Source organism: Erythrolamprus reginae, chromosome 3 (genome assembly GCF_031021105.1).
Source record: "Erythrolamprus reginae isolate rEryReg1 chromosome 3, rEryReg1.hap1, whole genome shotgun sequence".
Taxonomy (NCBI): Eukaryota; Metazoa; Chordata; class Lepidosauria; order Squamata; family Dipsadidae; genus Erythrolamprus; species Erythrolamprus reginae.
The window spans coordinates 50993434-51018977 of NC_091952.1; the positions used below are offsets into that span (position 1 = coordinate 50993434).

At 42.0% G+C, this 25544-nt stretch overlaps 2 protein-coding genes across 4 annotated transcripts in view; one reads left to right on the forward strand and one right to left on the reverse strand.

The window, feature by feature from the left end:
- STK38 (serine/threonine kinase 38) overlaps window positions 1–7600 on the forward strand; it is a 37902-nt gene extending 30302 nt beyond the window's left edge. Inside the window, exons 12-14 of one of the 2 annotated variants that reach the window (XM_070745268.1) lie at window positions 394–489; window positions 1251–1345; window positions 4009–7600. In XM_070745268.1, the coding sequence (XP_070601369.1) occupies window positions 394–489; window positions 1251–1345; window positions 4009–4142 (325 nt within the window). In that variant the 3' untranslated portion in view covers window positions 4143–7600. The remainder of the gene's footprint in view (window positions 1–393; window positions 490–1250; window positions 1346–4008) is intronic. The other variant, XM_070745270.1, reaches the window with a different exon arrangement.
- Window positions 7601–8125: 525 nt separating this feature from the next.
- Window positions 8126–25544, reverse strand: part of KCTD20 (potassium channel tetramerization domain containing 20) — a 33796-nt gene continuing 16377 nt past the window's right edge. For both annotated transcript variants that reach the window (XM_070745272.1, XM_070745271.1), the window contains exons 2-8: window positions 24022–24180; window positions 22133–22313; window positions 21760–21862; window positions 19678–19798; window positions 17435–17632; window positions 13505–13615; window positions 8126–11913 (exon numbers count right to left, since the gene is read on the reverse strand). In XM_070745272.1, coding sequence (XP_070601373.1) covers window positions 11621–11913; window positions 13505–13615; window positions 17435–17632; window positions 19678–19798; window positions 21760–21862; window positions 22133–22313; window positions 24022–24142 — 1128 coding nt within the window. In that variant the 5' untranslated portion in view covers window positions 24143–24180 and the 3' untranslated portion in view covers window positions 8126–11620. The remainder of the gene's footprint in view (window positions 11914–13504; window positions 13616–17434; window positions 17633–19677; window positions 19799–21759; window positions 21863–22132; window positions 22314–24021; window positions 24181–25544) is intronic.

Below are 25544 nucleotides of genomic sequence, written 5' to 3' on the forward strand. Positions count from 1 at the left end.
CAAAATGCAACGGAAAGGTTCTTATAAGACATATAGGGCTTGGAGGGAAACAGTGTTTTTTATCCCCAAACAGTATTTCATTAGTACAGTATGTTGATTTCGTTCATTTAGTATTTTGATATATTTTATCAAAGACTATTTTTTCAGTACTGTATGTTCTCTAGTTCCCTGGAAAGCTGTAAGTCCCTTCACTTTTTTTCCAATTTGTGTATAGCAGTAGCATTATATCAGCACTGATACTCTTATTTTTTTTAAGTTATTAAGGCTTCCCTCAGAAACTGTTGTGCTATCTTGGAGAGAATATATGCATTTATCTATCGCAGATACTTTCTCTTCTAGTTAGTAGTTCATATTTAAATACTTGTGAATCCTCCATGGTGTCTTTGTCTTCAGATTTTGCTGTGAGTGGGAACATCGAATCGGTGCCCCAGGTGTTGAAGAAATTAAAACAAATCCATTTTTTGAAGGAGTTGACTGGGAACATATCAGGTACAGTATTGTCTTCTCAGCTTTTGTTCAGTTTTCTAACTGAATTGCGCAATAAAGAAAGACTGCAACAACTATGAGCGTGGCCGAGATTGAGTTTCAAAAATACTCATCATGTACAGTAATACCTCGTCTTACGAACCTAATTGGTTCCCGGGGGAGGTTCGTAAGACGAAACATTGTTTCCCATAGGAAACAATGTAAAATCAATTAATCCGTGCAATTAATTAATTAATCCGTGCAACCCGGAAGTTCGGCCAAAGTTCAGGTTCGGGAGGCCGCTGAGAAGCCCTGCCGCCTGGCTGTCGCTTTTTGAAACAGCCGGGGGGCTTCTCAGCGACCTCCTGAACCCGAACGCCAAACCCGAACTTCCGGGTTCAGCGTTCGGGAGGCCGCTGAGAAGCCCCGCCGCCCGGCTGTCACCTTTTGAAACAGCCGGGGGGCTTCTCGGCGGCCTCCCGAATGCCGAACCCGGAAGTTCGGGTTTGGCGTTCGGGTTCAGGAGGACGCTGAGAAGCCCCCCGGCTGTTTCAAAAAGCGACAGCCGGGCGGCGGGGCTTCTTGGCAGCGGCGGCGGTGGGTTCGTAAGAAGGAAAAAGTTCGAAAGAAGAGGCAAAAAATTTCTGAACCCCGGGTTCATATCTCGGGTTGTTCGTAAGACGAGGGGTTCGTATCATGAGGTACCACTGTATATTCAGTTTGCGGTACAACAAATTATTTTCCCTTGCACGACCACTTATTTAACCCTGATTCTCTTTCAATAGGGAGAGACCTGCGGCAATTTCCATAGAAATCAAAAGTATTGATGACACATCAAACTTTGATGAATTTCCGGAATCTGATATCCTTAAATCTGCAGGTAATCTTTTTGCTTTATTTTATTCTTAAGTGAGACGTTAGCTTTCACTGATTCATAAATTTAAAAAATCACTGCAAATCCTTAGGTTTCTTCTCTTAAGAGCAGGGTGGATCTGTGGTATGAGTCTCTACTTTGGAGACGTCATATCTACTCTTACGTTGTATGCAAAAGCGCCTTTTTCAGAGACTGAGGATTCTGGGAACATCAGAATGTACCATTTTTCTTCTGACAGAACACTACCTCCATAATACAGAAGTAAACTACAGTATTTCCTATTGCAGAAAATTTATTTCCAGGAAATGTGCAGGCCAGTTCTGAAATGTCCAGATTGACATTATCAGAAAGAATATCAGGATGTTATATCACAGAGTGGTCAAACTCATGGCTTATGGGCTGGACTGATCATGTGCTGGCCACACCCGGTTTAGCAAAGAGGGGAAAAGTCACATGATGCTGCCTTGACGCCGTGAGTTTGACACCCCTGTCCTAGTGTTTCTTAGAATTGCATATCCCTGCTATTAATTTTGCCTTAGCTGGTGGTAATACTTAGCTGGCCTTGGCTGATCTCAGAAGCTAACCAGAGATTATCCTTATTAATGCCTGGATACAGTAGATGACTCCCAGAAATGGGAGCTAAAAAAGAAAAATTTAGAGGAGTTTACTGCAGTTCAGTTTTAAGATTACATCTAAAAGAAGGCTGGCCAGAGCTGTAAGGTAAGGATGATATAAAGCAGCTGGCATTTTTTTCATCTTAAAGTGTCCCCCCCTCCTTTTGGATATTTTTGATACAAAATGCATTGTGACGAATCTCTTACTTCATACATGATTAAATACAGTGATCCCCCGGTTATTGCGTCCCCGACCATTGCGAACAGGGTAATTCGCGATTTTTCAACCCGAAAGTCAAAACACCATCTGCGCATGCGTGCCCTTTTTTTCTATGGGCACGCATGCGTAGATGGCGCCCGGCAGATCAGCTGCTGGGCGGCTTCCCTGGGTCTTCCCCCTCTTGCTGGCGGGAGGGCGAGCAGCGGGCATCAGCAAGGAGTTTCCCCACCGCCCACGCAAACTCCTCGCTGCCGCCCGCCCTTCGCCCGCCCACGCCGTTCATTCTCGCCGCTTTCGAGCTGAGTCCTGAAGCGAATTCGCTTAAGGACTCAGCTCGAAAGCGGCGAGAGCGAGCGCGGACAAGCCGTTCGCTGGCGCTCGGTCTCGCCGCTTTCGAGCTGAGTTCTGAAGCGAATTCGCTGCAGGACTCAGCTCGAAAGCGGCGAGAGCGAGCGCGGACAAGCCGTTCGCTGGCGCTCGGTCTCGCCGCTTTCGAGCTGAGTTCTGAAGCGAATTCGCTGCAGGACTCAGCTCGAAAGCGGCGAGGCCGAGCGCGGACAAGCCGTTCGCTGGCGCTCGGTCTCGCCGCTTTCGAGCTGAGTCCTGAAGCGAATTCGCTGCAGGACTCAGCTCGAAAGCGGCGAGACCGAGCGCCAGCGAACGGCTTGTCCGCCGCCTGCCTGCCCGCTAGCGAGGAGCCGAAGATTGGGGGCGGCGCGGCTGTTTTAAAATGTCGCCGCCGGCATGGGTGGGCTTGCCAGCACCCCCCGGACCCCCAACCCGGGTTTGGGGGGCTGCTAGGAAGCCCCCCATGCCGGCGGCGACATTTTAAAACAGCCACGCCCCCCTCAATCTTCGGCTCCTCGCTAGCGCTGCGGGAGTAAAAACACCATCTGCACATGCGCAGATGGTGTTTTTACTTCCGCAGCGCTACTTCGCGAAAACCCGCTCGTTGCGGGGGGTCCTGGAACGGAACCCTCGCAACGAGCGGGGGATCACTGTACTTGAATTTTTTAAAAACTAGTTCTCCAAGTTTAAAAGCTGATTTGTCTCATTCTTTGGCAGGGTTGATGTCATGCTCTTCGATGATCTTAATTAATAATAACAATAATAATTTATTGGATTTGTATGCCGCCTCTCTCCGTAGACTCGGGGTGGCTAACAACAATGATAAAAACAGCATGTGACAATCATAGTTCCCTCTAAGCTGAGCAGTGAGCAATCGCTCACTTAAAAATCATCATCAACTCAGAGTTTTCCAAACCTGCCCAGAAGCCGAGAGGGAAAGAGTGAGAGGGAAGGAGAGAGAGAGGAAGAGAGAGAAACAGATAGAAAAAAGAGAGGAAGGAAAAGAGAAAGAAAAAGAATGGGAGTAAGGAAGAGAGAAAGAAAATCAAAATCTAGTTTGAAACTAGCTCAACTATTTAAGTGGCATTTTGATATTGATAGAGTTGCCCTATTATGAGCTCACTGTTATAGACACACAGTACAGTATTTTATTTTGAAATTCTCTGAGGCAAAACAGGGTGGGTTTTTTATTTGTTTGTTTGTTTATTTATTTATTATTTCTGTGCCGCCCAGTCCCGAAGGGACTGCCACTCAGACACTATACTTTTCCGCCCCCCCCCCCAAAAAAAATTAGAGGGAACGCTGGTGACAATCCAATAATAAAACAGCTTCCTTCCTTCCTCCCTCGATTTTTAATTCTTTCTCTTTTTTATAACACATTCAAGTTGAATGACAATATTCTCCCATCTTGAAACTGTCTAATATTCACAACAAACTTCTGTGCTGTATTAAATGGTTTAATATTCCTTCTGAATTTTGTTTTTCAGCAGTGACTACAGGGAACCATCCAGAAACAGACTACAAGAACAAAGACTGGGTCTTTATCAATTACACCTACAAACGTTTTGAAGGCTTGACTGCTCGAGGGGCAATACCATCCTACATGAAGTCGGGAAAATAACAGCTCTTTGCTAGATGGTTTACTTTTGTCTCAAAACTTTTACCCCGGGGCTGTGAAAGTTTGAAGAATGCAAAATGACATCTTATGCTCTGTTTACATTACAAGCGATGGAACGGGGGAAATTCCACAAATCGCACTTACAGATGCATTTGCAGATTTTATTAATTAATCTTTGGTAAATGTTTTTAAGACTGTTACTTCGTCAACCAAGGAAAGAACAGGCTTTTAATTGCGAGTATGATGTGTTCTGTCTTACAAGTGCTGTCTGAAAATACAGCTCAGTTCTAAGGGCTAAGGCATTACAGAAGAAGCAGAGCAGCAATTACTATGGCGAGAGAGCTGATTCTCAGTAGTTTATCCCATAGGATGGCAAAATCTCTTACTAAATATAGGGCTATTCACATTTGTTTTTTTTATAGCAACTTTTCAGTCCAGTAATGGCTTCCAAACCTGCGGCACTTTACTGCTGGTACTAAAATTAGTCATCTGGAAGTATTATGCCTTTTAATAAATTTCTGGTATGTATAACATGTATTCAATAAGCAATGTTATGAGCAATGGTGGCAATTTCTAGTAAAACCTGTTTAAAAGAACTTTTTCTTAAAAAATTGGTAAAAAAACCCACCAGATCACTAGTAATAACATTAACACTTTGTAGGCAATACTGTAAGGAAATAGGAAAGAATGTCATTCCTCCTTCCCTTTATTCAGATCTTTTACATATCAAAGCCAATTCATAGTTATAAAAAGAGAATGAGTCTAAGATTTCGAGCTTCTATAATTTTGTAATGCAAATTACATTAATATTCTTTAATTGAAGTTTCTATTTGGTTGTAGTAATTGCATATGCTGGGGCTCTTTGACACTATTGTGATATCCAGGCACATCCCAACTCTATGCACTGTACCATTTACTATTCTCATTTACCGATCGGTGCCTGTAATTTAATTTTTAAGTATGTAGGAATATTTATTCTCAGTCACGGCATAAAGATGATAAAGAAACGTAACACAATGCATTTGGAAACAGAAAAAGGAAAGAGGATTGACCTGAGAATTATGTCCCAGAATACTTTTAATTACATTAAATTTTTTATCACATAGTTGAATAAAATTATGAAGCTTTAATATATTCTGGCTCTTTTCTTATAAACTGATAGACAAAGAGCACCTAAAGTATTCTGCTGAAATAGATCAAATTTGGGAAGGATATGTCAGTTCCAGGATTATTCAAGACTTTATTCTGAAGCAGAAGCAGCAATATCAGCCATTTACATTGACCATAAATTGTTTCATACTGTTTCATCTGTTCTTACCACTAACCTTTAAAAAACAAAAGTTTTTTTTACTGTAGCTACATACATGCCAGTGACATACATGTTCTCCGAGTGTGCCATGTGCCTTTCTACCATATAAAGCAGTGATGTAAACTTTCTCCTCATCCTTATTTTCAATGGCACAAGTTTTTCTCTCTATCTCCAAGAGTCTGAGAAAGCCTGCTACTCCTAGTAGCTTTCTATATGTGAATCTACACAGAAATGTCCATGAGGAAGACGCAAATGAAATATTTGCATTGAGAAGTCTAAAGGGAGGCAAGGCTTGCTTCTGCTTTTAAGTATCTATGTGCCTAGTTTTACAATTACCATGTTTGGACGTGTCTCATTCCTAATGAGGCTAAGGTTTTGCTTATTTGCTAGATAATGATGAATTTGAAGTTAAATTCTGGTGCTTGCTAAATACTGAAAACATGTAGCATATATAACTGGTGCTTAATAAGCCTTAAATAAAAAAGCTGTAGAAAACCCTCAGGGTAACCAAATAGCTTAAGAGAGTTGACCAGCCAACCACTTTTCAAAGGGAAGAACATTGTGTTACATTCTATTCTCCATTACAGTAATACCTTTGTTTTGCATTATGACAATAAAATGCATAGTAGTTGTGCACAGTGTGATAGATTATGAATGCAAGGATAGTATGCATGTGGATAAACTGAATTTGCAGTACAAGGTGTAATTCTGCTTGTCTTTTGTAATTAGGAAATAACCTAGAGGGATTGTTGTTTTTTTAGTTAAATAAAGCATATTGCTATAAGCAAAAGACTAACTTTGAGTTCTGCAATCTGGACAAGGGGTGGATTCCACTTACCTTTGCCACTGGTTTGCATAGTGAATTTTTTAAAAAAATGGCGGCACCCACAGACTGGCACCGACCGAACCGGATCTGTGACGCCATCGTGACATCACCAGCGGGTCGCTACCAGTTCGAGTGATCCGGTCCGAACCGGGAGGAACTCACCCCTGGGACAGTGGCCAAGATCTCAGTAGATGATCCTGACATTATATAGTGTGCTTGTTTGCCATTATGACTGTGGCTAAATTCAAGGCACTTACAAACAAACAAAGATACTATATTAACAAGCTTATGAAAATTAAATCTATTTCATTCCCTTTTTTTAAAAAAAAACCCTGCCATTTCCCCTTGCATGGCAGCATTAACGTTTGGATTCCAATGGTGTATTTGGGAACACTAAAGCAAGGGTTCTCACAAAATAGGTTATGTATTTGAATGAATAATGTTGGCACCTAACCCACAATTTAGAACAGAGGTCTTCAAACTTTTCAACTTTGATTTGTGGACTTCAGCTGAAGTTGAAGTTCACAAGTCTTAAAGTTGCCAAGTTTGGGAGGCCCTGGTTTAGAGAGAGGTGCATGTGAACTAGATTCTTCATTCCTTCTCATTTTAATCCCAGCTGTGTTGGTATTGATCTCAAAGAGAATTAAAAGTGAATTAAATTAAAATTTAAAAGTATTAAGTTCTAACTTAAAAGGAGCTCCATTGTAACTGACTTGCCATTGTCAATGTTATTGTGAACTCATAAATGTAATTGGGCTGCACTGAAGTACATAATCCTCATAGGCTGCCACTTTCATATTGCTGGTTCTGGACATCTTGCACAAGCTCATAGTACTTTTTGAAAGTCACTTTTCTAGGATGACACTTCCTTGTTCTAAAGCAATTTTTAGATCTAATTGGCCAAGCAATTATATCATACTAGTAAATGCAAGTTGCTATATTTTGCTGAGCTGAATTATTAAGTAATCATTGATGTATCTTCCACATACCCCCAAAACTGCTGAAGTTTTGGATTTTGGCCTGCTGGGGTATGGGAGAAAATAAAAATCCTGGCTTAAGGTAAATGTAAGCAACACACTGCTGGTTGTGTATGATTCCTAGCAGGTCTATACTACACTTAGGTACTGATTAGCCGCTGTGCCTGGGTTCTGCCTTATTTTGGTAGATGACAATTATTTTGTATCTGCATATGGTTGTTCTTAAATGCAATGTACAATTTAGTACACTTAGTGATTTGTTGGTTTTATTTGGAGACCAATTCTGTATGGAACAACTTTTGCATTCTGAAATGTATAAAATCCATTTTCAATAAATGTAGTTTTGCTATTTCTTGTGTTGGTTTTCTTAATTTGAAAAGTTACTAAAAGTTGCTTCATTATAAATTACGGTCAGTATATAGCTAGATGTATTTGTTCAAGATGTTTTTTTTTCAAATGCAGTAGATGCACAACTTTATTCCAGTTACAAAATTTACACACTTGCAAAAAAAAAAAATCAAGTAATTTAGGAAAGGGAGACAGGAAGAAAAGAATACATGGCATCAGGATGTTGATTAAAGGAAGAAAACTGTAGTTGTCCATATAAACCTTTTTTGTTAAATTGAAGGTAAGGGAATTTATAGAGGCATATTGTGCAAACCATATTGGTTATAACCAAATCTGGTTCACATGTAATAAAAATTATACGGCAGCATTTAGACTTTGTAACATCAATTGTAGATCTACTGTATTGTACCTTGTTTCTGTGTGCACACCTAGTTGGAGCCTTTTAAGTGAAAATAGATAAACACATATCCAATTTCTACTGATGTTCCATGGCTGAGAAGGCATCAAAAGAAAAGTCACAGGAAAATAGATTAAAAAGTACTTTAATAAAGTCCATGAAGAAGTTTATAAAATAACTTACAAAAAATACTGAAACAGCATGATCTTGTAAATGCTAAGCATTGAATTTATAACTTATAAACTAAATCATAATAATAATAGAATAAGATTATGATTATTCCTGAATTGAAATTTTCCATTTGCTCAAATACAATGGGAAGGGAAAATAAAAACTTGCATCAATAAATCTGAGAATAACTTTTGAATTGTATTTCCTCTAATGCTCACTCTTGAGATCAAAACGGTTCTACAAGAAATGCTGCTGGCTTTTGCATGTGAGATAGGTGATATTCAGTTCACTGGGATACTATGAGCCTAAACTCCACACACCTGAATTTGTTATTGTTTTAATTTAAAAGTTACTTTTTATATTATCTATCCAGTGAGTTAGATTCAGGCTTGGTCTGTAACCATTGAAACCATGATTTTCCTAAAACTATGACTTGGATCTGAGTCCAATGGTACAATCGCTGCTTTATATCTGCTACCGCAATTTCTTTTAGGTCTAAAAAAGCTATGGTCTCCAGATGTTGCACCCTTCACCATCAATCATGCTTTTTGGGACTGTTGAACACTCTGTAGCCCATCAGCATGTAAATACCATGATATATTCCATCAACCAATTCAGAAATTGCCCAATTTAAAACAAATTTGACTAGATGATTGACCTCCAAGAAAATATTTAATTTGTATGAGAATAAGCTGATTGTACTCCTTATTCAAACTTTACTTTACAATGTGGCTTGCATAAGATTTTGCACTCACTGATCCCAATACTGACTACTGCAACTAGTTCTCGGTATCAGAGTTTTAAAAAAGATTTAGATAAACGGACTCAGAAAGGGAAATAAGAATTAGCAGCGGATTAAAAACCAGGTCTTATTACAAAAGAAGATTTAGGAATTAGAAATGCTTAGCTGCCAAAAAGAAAAAAAAGAGGGCAGGGAGGTAATATTCTTGTACCTGAAGGAATACTCTACCTGAATGAAAAGGACAAGACTGGTTCTCCATCATTCCAGAGTGCTAGATGCTCTATAATCATTTTGAATTATAAGAAGGCAAATTATAATTGAACGGAAGCGGGAGGGGGGGGGAATTCCTTTAATATTAACTTTGACATTCATAGAAGTGGGGATCTGACTGTTCTGACTGTAAATGTAAAGTTTTATCATGGCTTGATTTGATACATGAATTCAATTTCAATAATTATAAGGTTTTATTTACTGCCCAACCATAATCCCAATGAAATTAGTTGTTAATGGAGGGGAAGGGGGAGAGGATCACAGAAATTCATTTTATCATTTTTGTGAATTGCAGTGTATCAGTTTGAGGAGCCCTGCTATATATAACTTTCTACTGATCCTGCTGATTATGTTTCCCAATTGACTTTCAAGGTGCCAGCCTCAAGCACCCTGATTGTCCCAAGGTGCTGAAACAACTGGGAAACTTACTCCTACAATTGATCTTAGTTAAAATGCTGAGAAGTGATGACATAAAACCTGACATCCTTGCTAATATCTGTTCTGTCTAGGCAAGTTGCCAGCAAGAATTAAAGGTCACACACACAGCTGGAAAGTATAGAAATGAGATATATTGCTTAAAACAGGCATAGCATAAAATGGTTAAGTCAAAGGCATATTTAGTCTGTTCTGGACAGTGTCCCCTGGGCAAACGACTCTCAGATAAGCATAATCTCAGAATGGAATCCAAAAGCTCATTAAAAAGATTCTTTGAAATGACTCTTGTCAATCACCCAACTCACAGCATCTCGGCAGAAATCTCAGAAGAAGCAGATTGTAGTTTTTAAAGCTGTCTTAGGAAGGAATGATCTCTAAGCCTTGGAGCCTGCATCCCTCCATTGTTAGAATGTTGTCGCTCACACTGATTCATCATGAGACCTCCCCTTATATAGTCACAAGACATGGCCAAGTGTTCTATAGAGCTATTATAGAGACCCCTTCCTTCTCAAATACTCTTGCCTACTAATACTCCTTCTCACTCTTACGTCTATAAGGCCCTTTTCTTCTGACTCACTCAACACCACCTCTGGAGGTGCCGCAGTCTGGTTGGCTTTCAGTCTCTCTAACTCCTTATCCTCTCCACTCAGACTCGGGTGCCAAAAACACAGGCCTAGGATATTAAAAAACATCCGTCTCTCAATCCTCGAAATCTGTGATCAGTTGAGCATGACGTGGACTGGCCAAAACACTATCAAAAATCAATATCCTTAGCCAAGAGGGCGATTATGTGGAACAACCACAAAGCATTTTCCATACTTGGGACTCAATATGATAGCTGCAGCAGCATATGTTTTCCTGCAACAGTCACTTTCTTTTTTTAAGAAAATGCTGTGAAATCCTTCTATAAGGAGGTTTTATTCCTTTCAAGAAATGCTGCTTTGCAGCCTTTGCTCTTTTTTTGGTGGTGGTGGAATGTTCAGCCATCTTTGTTCATCCAGTGTTGCTGCTTGGATGTTTGGGCCCAAGATCATGCATTGTTTTCTGCAAGTGGTACTTTCCTTTGTATTCCAGTAGCTTATTTACAGTAAGTAAGCACAATTTAGGCTAAATTTATCTAAAGTAGGACTGGTTCACTGGTCATTTAGTTTCCAATTTCTCCCTTTGGTGTATCTGATCTTTCTAAGCTGTAATGTCAGTATTAGGAAATTGAAGAGGAAGGTGCCAAAAGTGCATGCATCCATAGGTGTGATGCTTCTCTATAAATATCTACTTCAGCCAGGTGATGGAGAAGGAAGGGTACCACACTCATTGCTATGATACTGATAATGGTTGTAATACCACAATGGAATCCTTCATTTTAAAATACAGTCAGACTAAAGTTAATGAAGACTTTAGCACATTTTTATGTCACATCCCTTCCAATTTAATGGAACATCAAACCGATTAAAGTAGAGTTCATTGTTTGAGGCACAAATGACCAGGGTCAAATTATCCCACTTCTAATATTTTACACAAAGTCTTTCGAGAAAAAGCTCTAATGCTGGGAAAGCAGGAAGGAGAAGAAAAAAGAAAAGGAGGTCAAGATGGATGGACAATTGCAGGGACATTGGGAGTGTGCTGTTGGGGGACTTGAACAAACAAATTAGGGACACATCATCATGGAGAAAATGTAAGTGGTAGGAATAAAAAATGACTTGATGTTACATAATCGACCAATCCTTTCAATTTAAGTGAGTTGAAAATAGGTGTCCATTCTTTTCATTCCAACTCAATTATTTAGCCACAGCGATAAATGTTAGCGCAACCCTCAGATTTTCAATTCACCTCAGAGAAATAGGCTTGATGACCCTCAAGAAGCAAATCTGATTTTTTTAAAAAGTCCTCTGGGCTTGAAGAGATTATATTTGGAAATATAGCAACCATGACAAGAAAATTCGGCTCTGGGCATTAAGTCCCCACCCAAAAGCTCAGCCGTCCATTTAAGAGCCATTCATGCTGTTTAATTAATCTGCCACTTCATTGGCATTCATTTGAGAGAGTGGTGCATTTAACCGATCAAGCTCGTCTACCTGGGGAGGGTGATGCAACATAATCTCTTGATCTTCTGCTATGTCTTCACCGGCCATGACAAGATTTGTTAGAGATTTGCTTCTAACACACTGGAAATCAACATGCCGACTTTTTCCTTCTTCCTTTTCCCAAGACATCTGGATGAATGGACGTTGCACATAGTTGTAGATAACTTCAGAGCGTCCACCAGGCCTCTTTTTCACTTTCTCCTTACAAGTGGGATAACCTGAAAGACAATTATTCTGGTGTAATTATCCTCCCAAACTCCGCCCCCCCAACTCCAATCCCTAAGTGTAAACTTAAGTAATAAATATTCCTAAAAGGATAATATCCTCCTAAAAAGGAGACCACTTGGCCTGGGAGAATTGATCCTGAGATATCTTGAGGCAGAAACTAGACTGGGGGGCCTGCAACTTTGAACACTCAGTGAGCCATTTGGACCCTTTTCCCACAGAAAATAAAACACTGGGAGCCACAAAACCTGGGTGGGCATGGCCAACTCAACATCACTCAATTCCATCAGTCATATGAACTCCACAGGCCGTGTCTACCCAACTGGTCATTAGGACAGAGAACCAGTTGTTTAAAAATACCAGGATCCACAAAACCCTTTTGACATCTCTCTCTCTTTCTCCCTCCCTCTCTTCCCCTCCTTTGTATCTCTCTATGCCTATCTCTCTTTCCTTGTTTCTGTATCTGTCTCTGCCCTGGACCCTTCTCCATCCCCCCATCACCGTTACCTTCTCAGGCCAGGTGAGAAGTGACTGGGAGGGGAGGGCGCAGGGCAGGGTGAGCCAGTGATGGGATCACCCGACAGGGAGCTACAGCAGAGGGTCCAAACTGTCACATGCGGCTAGCGGTGGGCTACAAGCCGGAACACTAAATTGCGCTCACCACTGCGGCTCGTAAGTACTTGCGGGGCAAGCACGATTTTGCTTCTACACCTGTGCAGGTAGCAAAATCGTGCATGGAGCCGCAGGTACCCCCGTGTCTCGGCAAGGATTTTTTTGCTTTCATATGCATGCCGAAACACAAGCGCACCTGCGGCTCCCTGCGCTATTTTGCTACCTGCACAGGTGCAGAAGCAAAATTGCGCTGGCCCCGCAAGTACTTACGAGCCGCAGTGGCGAGCGCAATTTAGTGTTCCGGCTTGTAGCCCACCGCTAGCCGCATGTGACAGTTCGGACCCTCTGCTGTAGCTGCACGAGTCGTGGCAGCAAGCACAATTTAGCGTTCCAGCTCGTAGCCACCCACTGCAAGTTGCTGACACCTGGACTACTAGATCAAAGGTCTTCAAACTTGGCAACTTTAAGACTTGTGGACTTCAATTCCCAGAATTCTCCAGCCAGCTATGGAGAGTTGAAGTCCACAAGTCTTAAAGTTGCCAAGTTTGGGGACCCCTGGACTAGACTGAAAAAGACTGACACAAAGAAGAGACTTTCTCAGCACTGAAAATATAAATGGAACTGACTCATGTGTTCAGTACATAAAACTGAATTATTATGTCTAGCTTGGCCTTGAGTCAGGTTGTTGCTGCTAATTTCAGAAGGGAGGAGCAGGCTTTAAATAACATCCACCCACCCCACCCTAATGGAAAACCTCAGAAATAGGCAAAGCTCAGGGAACGTTAAGCATAAGGGCTTGTCAGGAACTGATGGGTGGGTCATTCCAAAAACCTCAACAAAGTGTATCATTTAATGAACAAGAAATACTCCATAGGGCTGACTAATAAAATCAGTAAACTGATGTTTTGAAAAAGGAAGTCCAGCTCCTTTCCTTTTTAACATTTTGCATTTCTTAGGAAACCCTTTACATACCTTCAATGCCAATTCTTATATTTTTGAGGCCTCGTTCTTTCAAAACAGTTTTCGCAACATCCCGATTCTCAATGTACTTGAAGAATCTGTAGAGCTTAGAACTATACAGAACTTGGAGGGGAGGAAAAAAAGCCACACAAATTAATGACTATGAGTGCAGCATTAATGAATAGGAGTACAGCAGCTATTCTTAAATTTTCTGAGACAAACAATTGTGCAAAAATAATTTCCCAAAAATTTCAAAAAGTTGAAAATAAAGGTGATTCCCAAAGGCCCTATATACTAGCCTAAAAGGAAGACTGGCAATTTCATAATGTCGAAAGGTTTCTCTTAGATACTATTTCTAGTTCTTCGCTTGCTCCTATTTCTGAAAAAGCAGAAATGTTTATTTCTTTCCCTTAAATTAGCAAGTTCCTGCTTTTCTCAGAAAACTCTTGCTGTGGTTCAGCAGCCACAATGTGATTTATTTTCCCTGGAGCAAAATCTTGCCTCAATCTCCTGTTCTGCCAAGCAATACTGCAGCCCTTCTTTCTCATTCCCTTCCCATTCCATTGATTCTGCATCTTTTAAAAAAGGTTCTGCATCTTGCTCATGGACCTTGTAATAGCCTTTTGTTTGTGAATGTTTTACTTAGGACTTATCTTTTTTTGAACTCCCCAAAGACGTTTAGTATCTTGCTTATCGTCTTGTTTTTCAAGCTGCTAATGTTCTCTAGTGTGATAAAAATATTTTCCAGCAAAAAAAAAAAGGTAACACAGGCAAACCACAAACAATAAATCTTACTTTGAGATTCAGAGGTTTTATTACATGAGCAATTGAGAATCATGCGAAAAAGCCAACATTAAAGATACAACTTACATCAACAACTCATTGCAATGAGGTCCACTATCACAGCTAAATCCAGCAAGGATGAGGACCTGACTTGGGACCTATCCTTATCCTTTATATTCTTTTCTCTACAGTCCTCAGCAAATACATACTTGTCAATTACTCTCGTCCTTCACTCACCATCCAGCATTCAATGGGTTAGTAGAGTGATGACGAACCTTTTTTTCCTTGGGTGCCCAAAGTACACGTGCATTGCTATTGCAAACGCACGAGTGCCCACATCCATAATTTAATTCCCCCTGCATGCATGACCATCCTGTTCTGCCCCACTCCCGTGCATACATGTAAAAATCCATCCTGCTCCCCTCTTCCCCCATTTCCTGACTTCCGGTGGGCCCAGCAGCTTGTTTTTTTGCCCTCCCCAGGTTCCAGAGGCTTTCTTGGAGGCTGGGGAGGGGAAAAACACCCTGCCCCAGCCCCCAGAGGTCCCCTGGAGGCCAAAAGTGCCCTCTCAGAGCCTCCACATGAGTCAAAAATCAGCTGACCAGAGCAATGGCTTATGTGTCGGCAGATATGGCTTGATGTGCCACCTGTGGCACATGTGCCATCGGTTTGCCATCACCGAGTTAACAACTTTCTGCCAAGGTCACATCTGAAAAGGTATCTGAACAGAGAAATGCTGACATGCCACCTGCTGTTGGCTTTGAAATGCAATGTAGACATGGCACCATACCCACTGAAAGCCTATGAAGCTTTTCAATACATTGATTTATATATTCATATTTCTTCATTGCCCCACGGCTTTTTATTAATTATTTGCATCCTGCCTTTATCCAATAAGCAGGAGGCACCTCCTTCCTCCTATTTTCCCTATAACAACAACCCTGTCAGGTGGGCTGGACTGAGAGGGAGTGACTGGCCCAAAGACACCCAGCTGCCTTACGTGGGTAAGACAGAACCTGAATTTACAGTCTTCCACTTTCTGGACAGGTGCTTTGTTGGGTTGATTGGTTTATATGCTACTTGTCCCCCTGTCTGATCGTAAGGCATTTCAGACCATAGCACTTTCACAATCATATTTTATAAAGCATTCAAACTACCAGTGCAAAAACGTCAGGAAGCACTCTATTCTTCCCATGGAAAAAAAACCCCAAGCAATGAATAAACTACAATTGTACATTTATTGCAAAGATTACTGTATTTTTCGAACTATGTGACGTACAGGAGTAGAAGACAGACCCTTTGGGCATCCCATTTTTGCAAAAAACAGTCCCATTTTCATGAAAAACGGGGCACGCCGAGGTTTCAGGAGGCCTGCAGAGTGTTCCTGAGGGCTGGGGGAGGGGGCAGAAATGTCCACCTCCCCCAACCCCCCCACGCGTAGCGTTTTTGCCCTCCCCAGTCTCAGGAGCACTCTGCACACCTCCCAAAGACTCTGCATGCGCCATTTTTGCAAAATATGTTCCTGTTTTTGTCAAAAACTGGACTCACAGGGTGCAATTTCGGGAGACCAAAAATGGCTGTATTCGGTGTATAAAGTGCACCAACATTTCCACCTTCTTTGGAGGGTAGGTAGTCTGCATCTTATACTGCTAAAAGTACACTCACTATATTATGTAATTTATAATGGTATACAGTGATCCCCCGATCGTTGCGAGGGTTCCGTTCCAGGACCCCCCGCAACGAGCGGGTTTTCGCGAAGTAGCGCTGCAGAAGTAAAAACACCATCTGCGCATGTGCAGATGGTGTTTTTACTTCCGCAGCGCTAGCGAGGAGCCGAAGATTGGGGGCGGCGCGGGTGTTTTAAAACGTCGCCGCCGACATGGGGGGCTCGCTAGCACCCCCCCTAACCCGGGTTGGGGGTTCGGGGGGTGCTAGCGAGCCCCCCATGTCGGCGGCGACGTTTTAAAACACCTGCGCCGCTTTCCAATGAGTCCCGAAGACAAACGTCAAACTTCCCCGTTTGTCTTCGGGACTCATTGGAAAGCGGCGCGGGTGTTTTAAAACGTCGCCGCCGACATGGGTGGCTGGCTAGCACCGCCCCGAACACCCAACCCGGGTTTGGGGGGGTGCTAGCGAGCCCCCCATGTCGGCGGCGACGTTTTAAAACACCCGCGCGCCTTCCCAACTGAGCCCTCAAGCCAAGCGCCAAAGGCGAACTTCTGCGCTTGGCTTGAGGGCTCAGTTGGGAAGGCGCGCGGGTGTTTTAAAACGTCGCCGCCGACATGGGGGGCTCGCTAGCACCCCCCCGAACCCCCAACCCGGGTTTGGGGGGTGCTAGCGAGCCCCCCATGTCGGCAGCGATGTTTTAAAACACCCGCGCCGCTTCGCAGCTGTCTCCTGAAGCCGAACGCGGAAGTTAGCGTTCGGCTTCAGGAGACAGCTGCGAAGCGGCGCGCGTGTTTTAAAACGTCGCAGCCGGCCTGGGGGGGCTTTCCAGCAACCCCCGAGCCCGGGTTGGGGGCTCGGGGGTTGCTGGAAAGCCCCCCCAGGCCGGCTCCGATCGTTTTAAAACAGGCGCGCCGTTCTCCGCTGACTCCTGGCGAACTTCCCCGCTTTAGGAGTCAGCGGAGAACGGCGCGCCTGTTTTAAAACGATCGGAGCCAGCTGGCTCCGATCGTTTTAAAACAGGCGCGCCGTTCTCCGCTGACTCCTGGCGAACTTCCCGGGCGAAGGGCGAAGGGCGGGCGAGCGGGTGCTGGGGGGGGCTTCGCCCTCCCGCCAGCAAGAGGGGGAAGACCCAGGGAAGCCGCCCAGCAGCTGATCTGCCCGGCGCCATCTACGCATGCGTGCCCATAGAAAAAAAGGGCACGCATGCGCAGATGGTGTTTTGACTTCCGGGTTCAAAAATTGCAAATTACCCTGTTCGCAATGGTCGGGGACGCAATAACCGGGGGATCACTGTATAGCCTTAAACATGCAATTTTACATTCAGCAAAGTAGTAGGTCACTAACAATATGATTTTTATATTCTTAACTGTATATTGGGATGCACACACTATTGGAAAATTTGCACAAGACTCTTACAGAGATTTTCTTCATAAAAGTGCAATGTTATTTTTACCTTAAAAAGTATTTTATGTAACATTTAAAAATACTTACTTTGTGAATATTCTTCCCCCATTGGGGGAGGATAGTCTTCATCCCAGTCCACTATGTCTTCGTCCGTTAATACGACAATATGACATTCACGCTCTCCTTTTTTAGCACTACTAACCATTATCGGCAGGATTAACTCTTCCAAATAGCTATCAAATTGCTTGTGAGCCCCATCATTGGACAGTTCATGCAATAAAGCACCTAAGGAAATAGATATATGGATTTCCTGAATATGGCTGAATGCTATAGGTCTAACCCTATCTGTCACATAGCATCTCAACAGCAAGATCTAGCACAAACATAAAAACATATAGAGAATTAATACATTTCTCCCTTAAATGAATGTTTCTTACTTTAAATCTCTCTATAAGGGACTGGCTTTAACTGTCAAAATGCTAGCCAGGATGATCAATGGACCCTTGATGGCTATAAGATTCTGGAACTTGGTTGGAGGTTCTAGCAAGGGAGCACAGCTATCATGTACCCTTGACTGAAGATTGGTACATTCCTTCTATCTGGGATGGTTGTCCTCTTCCACCGAGCGTGCAGCTTCAGGAGGGACGCACATGGAGCAGTGAGGGAGGAAGGGGAACCCCGCCTAGCCAACTAGATCAGCCGAATCAATCCTGGCAATCAATGGGATGACAGATGTCGCAGCCACATCACCCTCATATCCACTAAATGTTGGAAATATCATCAGATACTTATCATATGTGGTGGATATGGCCAAAAACAAAAAAATATTGGACAAAAATATACAATGATTCATGGATGCCAAGTGTTGTGATTCAGCCTGAGGCTGCTCAGGGACCAGCTGTGTCTCTGCTGGCTCCATGCCCAGAGGAGGATGACAGCGCAGAGGAGGGGGATGAACAGTCGGACGGGGGAGAGGAAAATCAGGAATGGGATGAAGGAGAACAGCATGAGAGCCCCCCAGGGGGGGGGGGCTCTCCCCAGCCAGTAGCTTGGAGTCATTAGGGGATGACGCACAAGCTGTCATTGACATGAGACAGCGATGTGCAGAGCAACGAAAAGAGCAGTTAAAGAGATATTTTCACCATTGAATTAGAAACAGCTGGGTTTGGGTGTGGTCCTCATCAGCAGGGTTTAAAAGGCAGGCAAGCCCTTGCAGCCATGTGGAGTATTATCAGCTTGGTGTGGCGTTATCCTGTCTTGTTTCTCGGCGTCTCTGTTCCTGGCTTGTGGCCCAGCAGCTTTGGAAGATCCGTGGGAGGTATAGGTCTGCTATCTCCAGCCTTGGCTTGGCAGCAAGAATTCTGTATTGCTGCATGGACTTTTGGCCTTCGTGAATATATCTGAAGATACAGCATTTTCCTGTTTGTAAGGACATTTTCTGTTACCTGTGTTTTTCTTGAATTTTATAAAACTGCCTTTGCCTTTTACCAGTGTGTCTGATTCTCTTTTTGGGTTGGTATTGGCTTCTGGAGTGACCCAGACAGAACACCAAGTGTATCGGTAGTTATTGAAACGGATGTCCAAGTGCTGCCTCTATATTGGTTGAGGCAGGCAGGATTCTCTTGAGTACCATTTGTTGGAGGTCAAGGGAAAGGGAGGGTTTTGTCTTCTCTTTCTCCTCAAGATCCCCATGGACAATTGGTGGGCCACTGTGTGACACAGAATGCTATACTTGATGGGCTTTGGCCCGATTCAGATGGCTCTTCTTATGTTCTTACAAATGGTTGGAAAAAATACTAAAGCAACATAAGTATAACAAGGGGTATACATATTTTATTCTATATATGTATTAACTGCAGCTAGAATTGTATTTGCACAACAATGGAAAAAATGAAGAGATTTTCTAAAAAAAATTAGAATGTGCAGAAATGGACATTCCTTAATTAACAAAATTAAGGAAAAGGAAAAAACTGAATACTTTTTGACATGGGATTTATTTTATCAATGGCTAGGCTAACAAAAACAGAAGTTAGAAATATGTAGATAAAAGGACTAATGATATAAGAGGTTGTTAAAATGGATAAGCAAATACTGTATTATTATTATTACTACCATAGAACTAAAATGTAATGAATATTGTTGTAAACACTTTATTATTTCCTAAAACATTTATATCCAGACAACATACTCTTTAACTAAAAATGATATGTTTATATGTTATAAAATATAATAAAAATTTGTAAAAAGAAAAAGAAAAAAAGATTCTGAAAGATAGCATATCTGGAGAGCACTTATGTGAAGAAGGCTGTTATAAAAGCTGTTATACTTACTTAAATCTTGACACTTGATTGTGTTGAAATCAAAATTGATGCAAAGATAGTCACAAGTATCTCTGAGATCAGGAATAGAAATTCCATCAGGACAGTGAATGATTCCAGTTTTGTAGTAATCCTGAAAAGTCAATGGATAAAATATTATTATCAATATGTGATTAATAGGTTTCTCCATCAAAAACAGTCAAAATAGCATGCAGAAGTGTAGGTATTTTGTTATGTTTTACATATAATTGGCACATAATGACAATTATTTTTATGTTATTTTTAAAAACTGACCATTAATAGTGTTATATCCCTTCTTCCTCCCTCCCTGCATAATAAATACAGAATAAATCATACGATAAAAATGTGAGATTATACAGGGTTATTCAAAAAGAATGAACTGATTTCATGATGCAGTATTTTATTAAGGAAAAGCAATACAAAACTCCAGCCAAATCACAAGTATTCTACTGACAATCAGCTTTTATTTCCTGTCTTACAATGTGGCCACCACTTGTAGCACAGGCAACATCAATGTGCTAAGAGAATTCCTCTCAAACACCGTATGGATTCTTGCCACTTGTTCCTCCAAAACTCATGGTCGTCCTGGACTTTCTCCTTTATACAGACACCCACTCTCTTGAAACTATTGAAACCATCTTTGAATGTTCTTAGGAGATGGTGGGTTAATGTCAAATTGCTTTCAAATAGCAGGCTGCACCTTAACAACCAAATTTGTTTCCATGAACTCAAAAAAACAGAACGCTTTTTCCTGACGGCTCGCCATTCTGAGGGAAAACAAACGTTGCCAGAAGAACAACGCGACTACATTGCTCCTGTGGCAGCCCTTCAAAACATAGATACCGTGTTTCCCCGAAAGTAAGACAGTGTCTTACTTTCTTTTTACCCCCAAAAGCCCCACTACGTCTTACTTTCGGGGTATGTCTTACATTGGAAAAAAATTGAAAGGGTCGCGTTCCCGAAGGCATCTCCCCAGAGTCCAGAAGGGCAGCCGCAGAACAGGAGCCTCGTGAGCCCTTTTCCAAGTTCAACCTCAGGGCTCCAAGCGGCGTGCACGCGTGAGGCCACAGACGCGTGTCGGGGAAGCGTGTGTCTGGAGGGGAGGAGCCGCTCTGCGCAGTTGGGCAGCCCCACCTGCCTGCCGGAAAGGAGGCGGGCGAAGGAGGGCGCAGCTCCGGCCGCTCGCCTCGGAGCTGGTCGGCCTCGCTAGCCGCTTGCAGCCGAGCCTTGGCAGGACTCGGTTGCTGGGACGAGTGCCTTCGCTGCAAGCCGCCGCCCGCTCGGCTCGCTTCGGACCAGCGCCGTCCTTCGCTTTGCCAAGCCGGGGAAGAGGCGGTGGCGCCGCGGCGAGGCGAAGGTGAGGGGCGCGTGGGGAGCTTGGAAGCGACGTCATCGGGCTCCCCCCGGCAATACCCCCGTGTTTCCCCGAAAGTAAGACATATGTCTTACTTTCGGGGTACGGCTTATATTAGCCGACCCCCCTGAAACCCCCGATACGTCTTACAATCGGGGGTGTCTTACTATCGGGGAAACAGGGTAACTCCTCTTTCATATGGTCACTGCAATGCGTCATGAAATTGGTTCATTTTTTTAATAACCCTACATATGTATTTATGTCTCTGTGTGTACATATCATGTTCAACTTTGACTTTGTGTCTTTTAGATGAGTTGAATTCTACTTCCAGAATTCCAAACCTTTTCCTAGGTGGATCTGGGATTCAAAGCCCAATATATTATGGAGGGCAATCCATTTAATGTATTACGAGCAGAGAGATTCAGGTCACTGGGTGATTTTGGATCAATATCTCAGCCTAACCAACCTAATAGGGTTGATGTTGTGGGAATAAATTGCACCAAGATCCCTAAGCAACTATGTGAACTCTTAGAAAGGAGATGAGATATACATCTAACAAATAAAATGATATGGATGCCCTTAAATGGAGAAAAGAAGTCAAAACAGAATAAAAAATAGTTATAAAAAAAATCAAAATTTCCTAGAAGTTGAAAGCAAGAATAGGAACTTTACAAATTGGAGGAATAGCTCTGCTTCTGGATCATTATAGAATTCCTCACCAGCACAATCCGAAAAACAGCGGAACTGATGCCTTCTGCAATTTCATATTCGCCCTTTTCATTTGGACGAGTGAAGTTATATTCTCGTCCTGGTCCGAACATTCTGAAAAGCAGGAAGATAGGTAGACCAGATTAAGACCACTTAAGCAAAGAATAATTTCTATATTAAGCAAGCTGTTACTGGGAAATATCATAAAAATTATCCACTTTTTACAAAGTTTTTTATTTTTTGAAGCCTAGAAATTGTCATTGAATTGCTATATTGAATGGGAAAACTAGATATTAGCACTTGATATAATTTTACACATACCATTCAGGCTAGGAAAGCATGTAGAACAGCTTGTGGAATTCTTTACACCTCGGAATCACTTACCTTCCCAACATTGTATCAGGATGAGCTATGAAAATTTGTGGGTTTACAACAAATCTTGCTCCATCTACAATAAGAGTCACTTTCTCTGGGGCTTGGACTTGTGGACTATTGCTCAAGCTGTTAGGACTGTTCCCAGACTGTTCTTGTATACTGTAGTAGCCTTGATTTCGTTTACTCCCTCCTGGGAAGAAAAGAATATTGGCATATTCAAAGTTATTAGAACATAGAGAATTTGCTGGTTGAAAAGCAGATCTGAGCTGTTCTTCTAAAGACATCAGATATGAGCAGCATATGAATAATTGGCTAGATTTAAGTGGTTAGATTTAAAAAGTTCACCTATAACTCAAAATGATTATTTTATTTGTATCCGGCCTTTATTATGTTTATAAATAACTCAAGGCAGAAAACATAGCCAACACACCTTCCTCCTCCTATTTCCCCCACAATAACAACCTTGTGTAGTGCGTTAGGCTGAGAGAGAGTTAGAGAGCTGAGAGAGATTTATGGAGCTGACTTTTATAGCTAAGACGGAACTAAAACTCAATCTCGGGCTTTCTGGCCTGTTGCCTTAACTACTAGACCAAACTGGTTAATGGGGTTAATTATATTTAATTCTTTTTTTCTTTTAACAACCCTGTTATCCACTCCATCAACATAGAATTGGGGCTACTGAATGGAGCTGAGCATTTATTGACCAAATGCCCTTCCTGATGCCTACCTGGAGGTCACAGTAGATATTTTCTCTTTGCATCCAGAGAAAAAAACAACTACCACTACCTAGGATTGAAATCACAGCCGCCTGATTTTAAGGTGAGAGTTCCACCTCTAGTCCACCATGCTGCTCAAACTATATTTAATACATTATTTATGGATTAATACAGAAATGCCCAATGTCATGAGAAAAATATCACGGATTTAGAATACCTGTAGACAGATTCTTGTAGCTCAGGTGTCGGCAACCCATGGCTCCAAAGCTACATGTGGTTCTTTGACCCCTCTCGTGCGACTCCTTGCAAACCCTGTTCTCTGTCCCAAGACACTGGCCCAACCTGGCCATGGCCGATGCCAACCTTGCTAACACAAGGGCTGGCAAGGTGGGAATGGGATCCAGGAGAGGATATGACGGAAAGGGAGAAAGGCCCACAGCTGAGGAGCACAAGCCACAGCTTCCCGGAAGACAATTTGGGGGGAGGGGAGAGAGAGAGCACCCCATTTCCACAGAAAGCTACAAAATCTAGGTAGGTGTGGCTGGGAGGGTTGGGTGACTGGGTGGGAATGACATTGAGTTGGCTATGCCCACTCAGGTTTTGTGGCTCCTGGTGTTTTATTTTCTGTGGGAAATGGGTCCAAATGATTTAAGGTTGCAGACCCCTGTTCTGGCTGAATTAATATAAAACAATGCACAATTGTTTCACACTTCCTTTCTTGTGATGTAAAAAAGATAGAAGAATTCAGATGGGAATTGTGAATGGATCAACCTTTGGTACAGGTCCTAGGCAGGTGATTATGCAATAAAACTACTGTGTTTAAGGATCTGTAGTAGTTTGATCATACAGCAGATAGATTCACACTCTGCATTCATGTGTCTATAATTATGTAATTTTTCACCTAGCTGGTATGAATTTATCTAACTGCAAACTCTTTGTTTTCACACTTGGCTCATTTCACTTGATTATAATTGATCTATTTAGATTTTACACTATATCAAGAAGAGATAAATATAACCTAATGGGCTATGCACACCACAGCGGATCTTAGTGACAGTTTGGAAATAACTGCTTAAGGATTCCGAGGAAATGTGACCATTGATCCCAAAGAGGTACAGAAGACCACATTTTGTAGTACATTTTAATTTGTTGGGTTTTTTTAAAACCTGGTTTTGTCCTTACCATGATTTCTGCACAAAGGAAACATATTAATGCCGTGACTGCCCTGCTTCACACTGCCTTTGTCCTGATCATGGGTTGAAGAAGCTAAATTCTCAAGTTCTTGATTACTCAATTTCTCCATTCCAACAGCATGACAAATATTCAAATGGAAAAGCAGTCCTAAAGGGAAAGGGGGAAAAAGGATTTCTATCATGACAACATCTTATTCATTCTTTGAGCAACATGCAGATGCTTAAGGCCATAGGCAGCCTTTGAAGATCCCTCCGCATGCTTTGCTAACATGAAAGAGGTAGAAAATATATAAAAATGCAGCATAAGCCCTGGAATATCATATCACTCATAAAAAGAAAGACAAGATCCCAAAGTCTTTTAATTATATGTGTCATAAGTTCCTACTCACTTTCTTTGTCTTGATTCCACAATCCAAATTTTAACAGCAGCTCATGGCTTCCAGCCAAAAAAAAAAACTGAACAGGAATTTAGAGTGTGGTCTCAACAGCATATTTTTACTTCAGTGTGACTCAATTTGGTGTCCATGAGATATGTTTAGCCTGCACAAGGTATATCTGGAAACTAGAAGGTCTCCCTAATCACTTCACCATGTGAACTATGACTTTATATGATGTTTTTTTCTCTTAAAATTTAAATCCTATTCTTTTAGACTTGCCCTTTACATTTACCAAAATGTTTTACAAATTTTTTTAGAGTTTTCTGAAAAAAATTCTAATGCTGTAGAAGGAGATGAAAGAGAAGAAAAGGATGACCAGCAACAAGGTGGACCATCTGTGTTACAGTGATACTGAGTTCATCATTGGAAGATCTAAAAGATCATTGTAGGGAACTTTATCCATGTGATTGCTAGGACTTAGCAATGACTAGGTAGCATCTAACCAATCAAACAAGCAGGTACTGTTACTATGAACATTCATTTCATACAAGATCTTGGTCTATGTAGAAACATAAAGGGGGAGAAGAACATCAATGCAGTGGATCACAAGTGAAAATATCTATTCTGCTAGACGGGTTCTTATTGGAAAGATTACCGGCAGATTCCCAACAGTTTAAAGGTAAAGGTTTCCCTCTCACACATGTGCTAGTCATTCCCGATTCTAGGGTACTCATCTCCGTTTTAAAACCAAAGAGACAGCGCTGTCCAAGGACCTTTGTGTGGTCATGTGGCTGGCATGACTAAACACCAAAGATGCACAGAACGCTGTTACTTTCTCACCAAAGGTGGTCCCTATTTTTCTACTTGCATCTTTTATGTGCTTTCGAACTGCTAGGTTGGCAGAAGCTGGGACAAATAACAGAAACTCACCCCGTTACATAGGACTAGGGATTCAAACTTCTGAACTGCTGACCTTTCGATCAGCAAGCTCACCGTCTTAGCCACTGAGCCACTGCAGCCCTAAAGTGTAAACTCAACAGTCCCTAAAGTTTACATTCAACAGTTTACACACAGCAAACTAAACAAGAGACATGGACACTAGTATTCAGATTTGCACACCATCCAAAAGAAAATG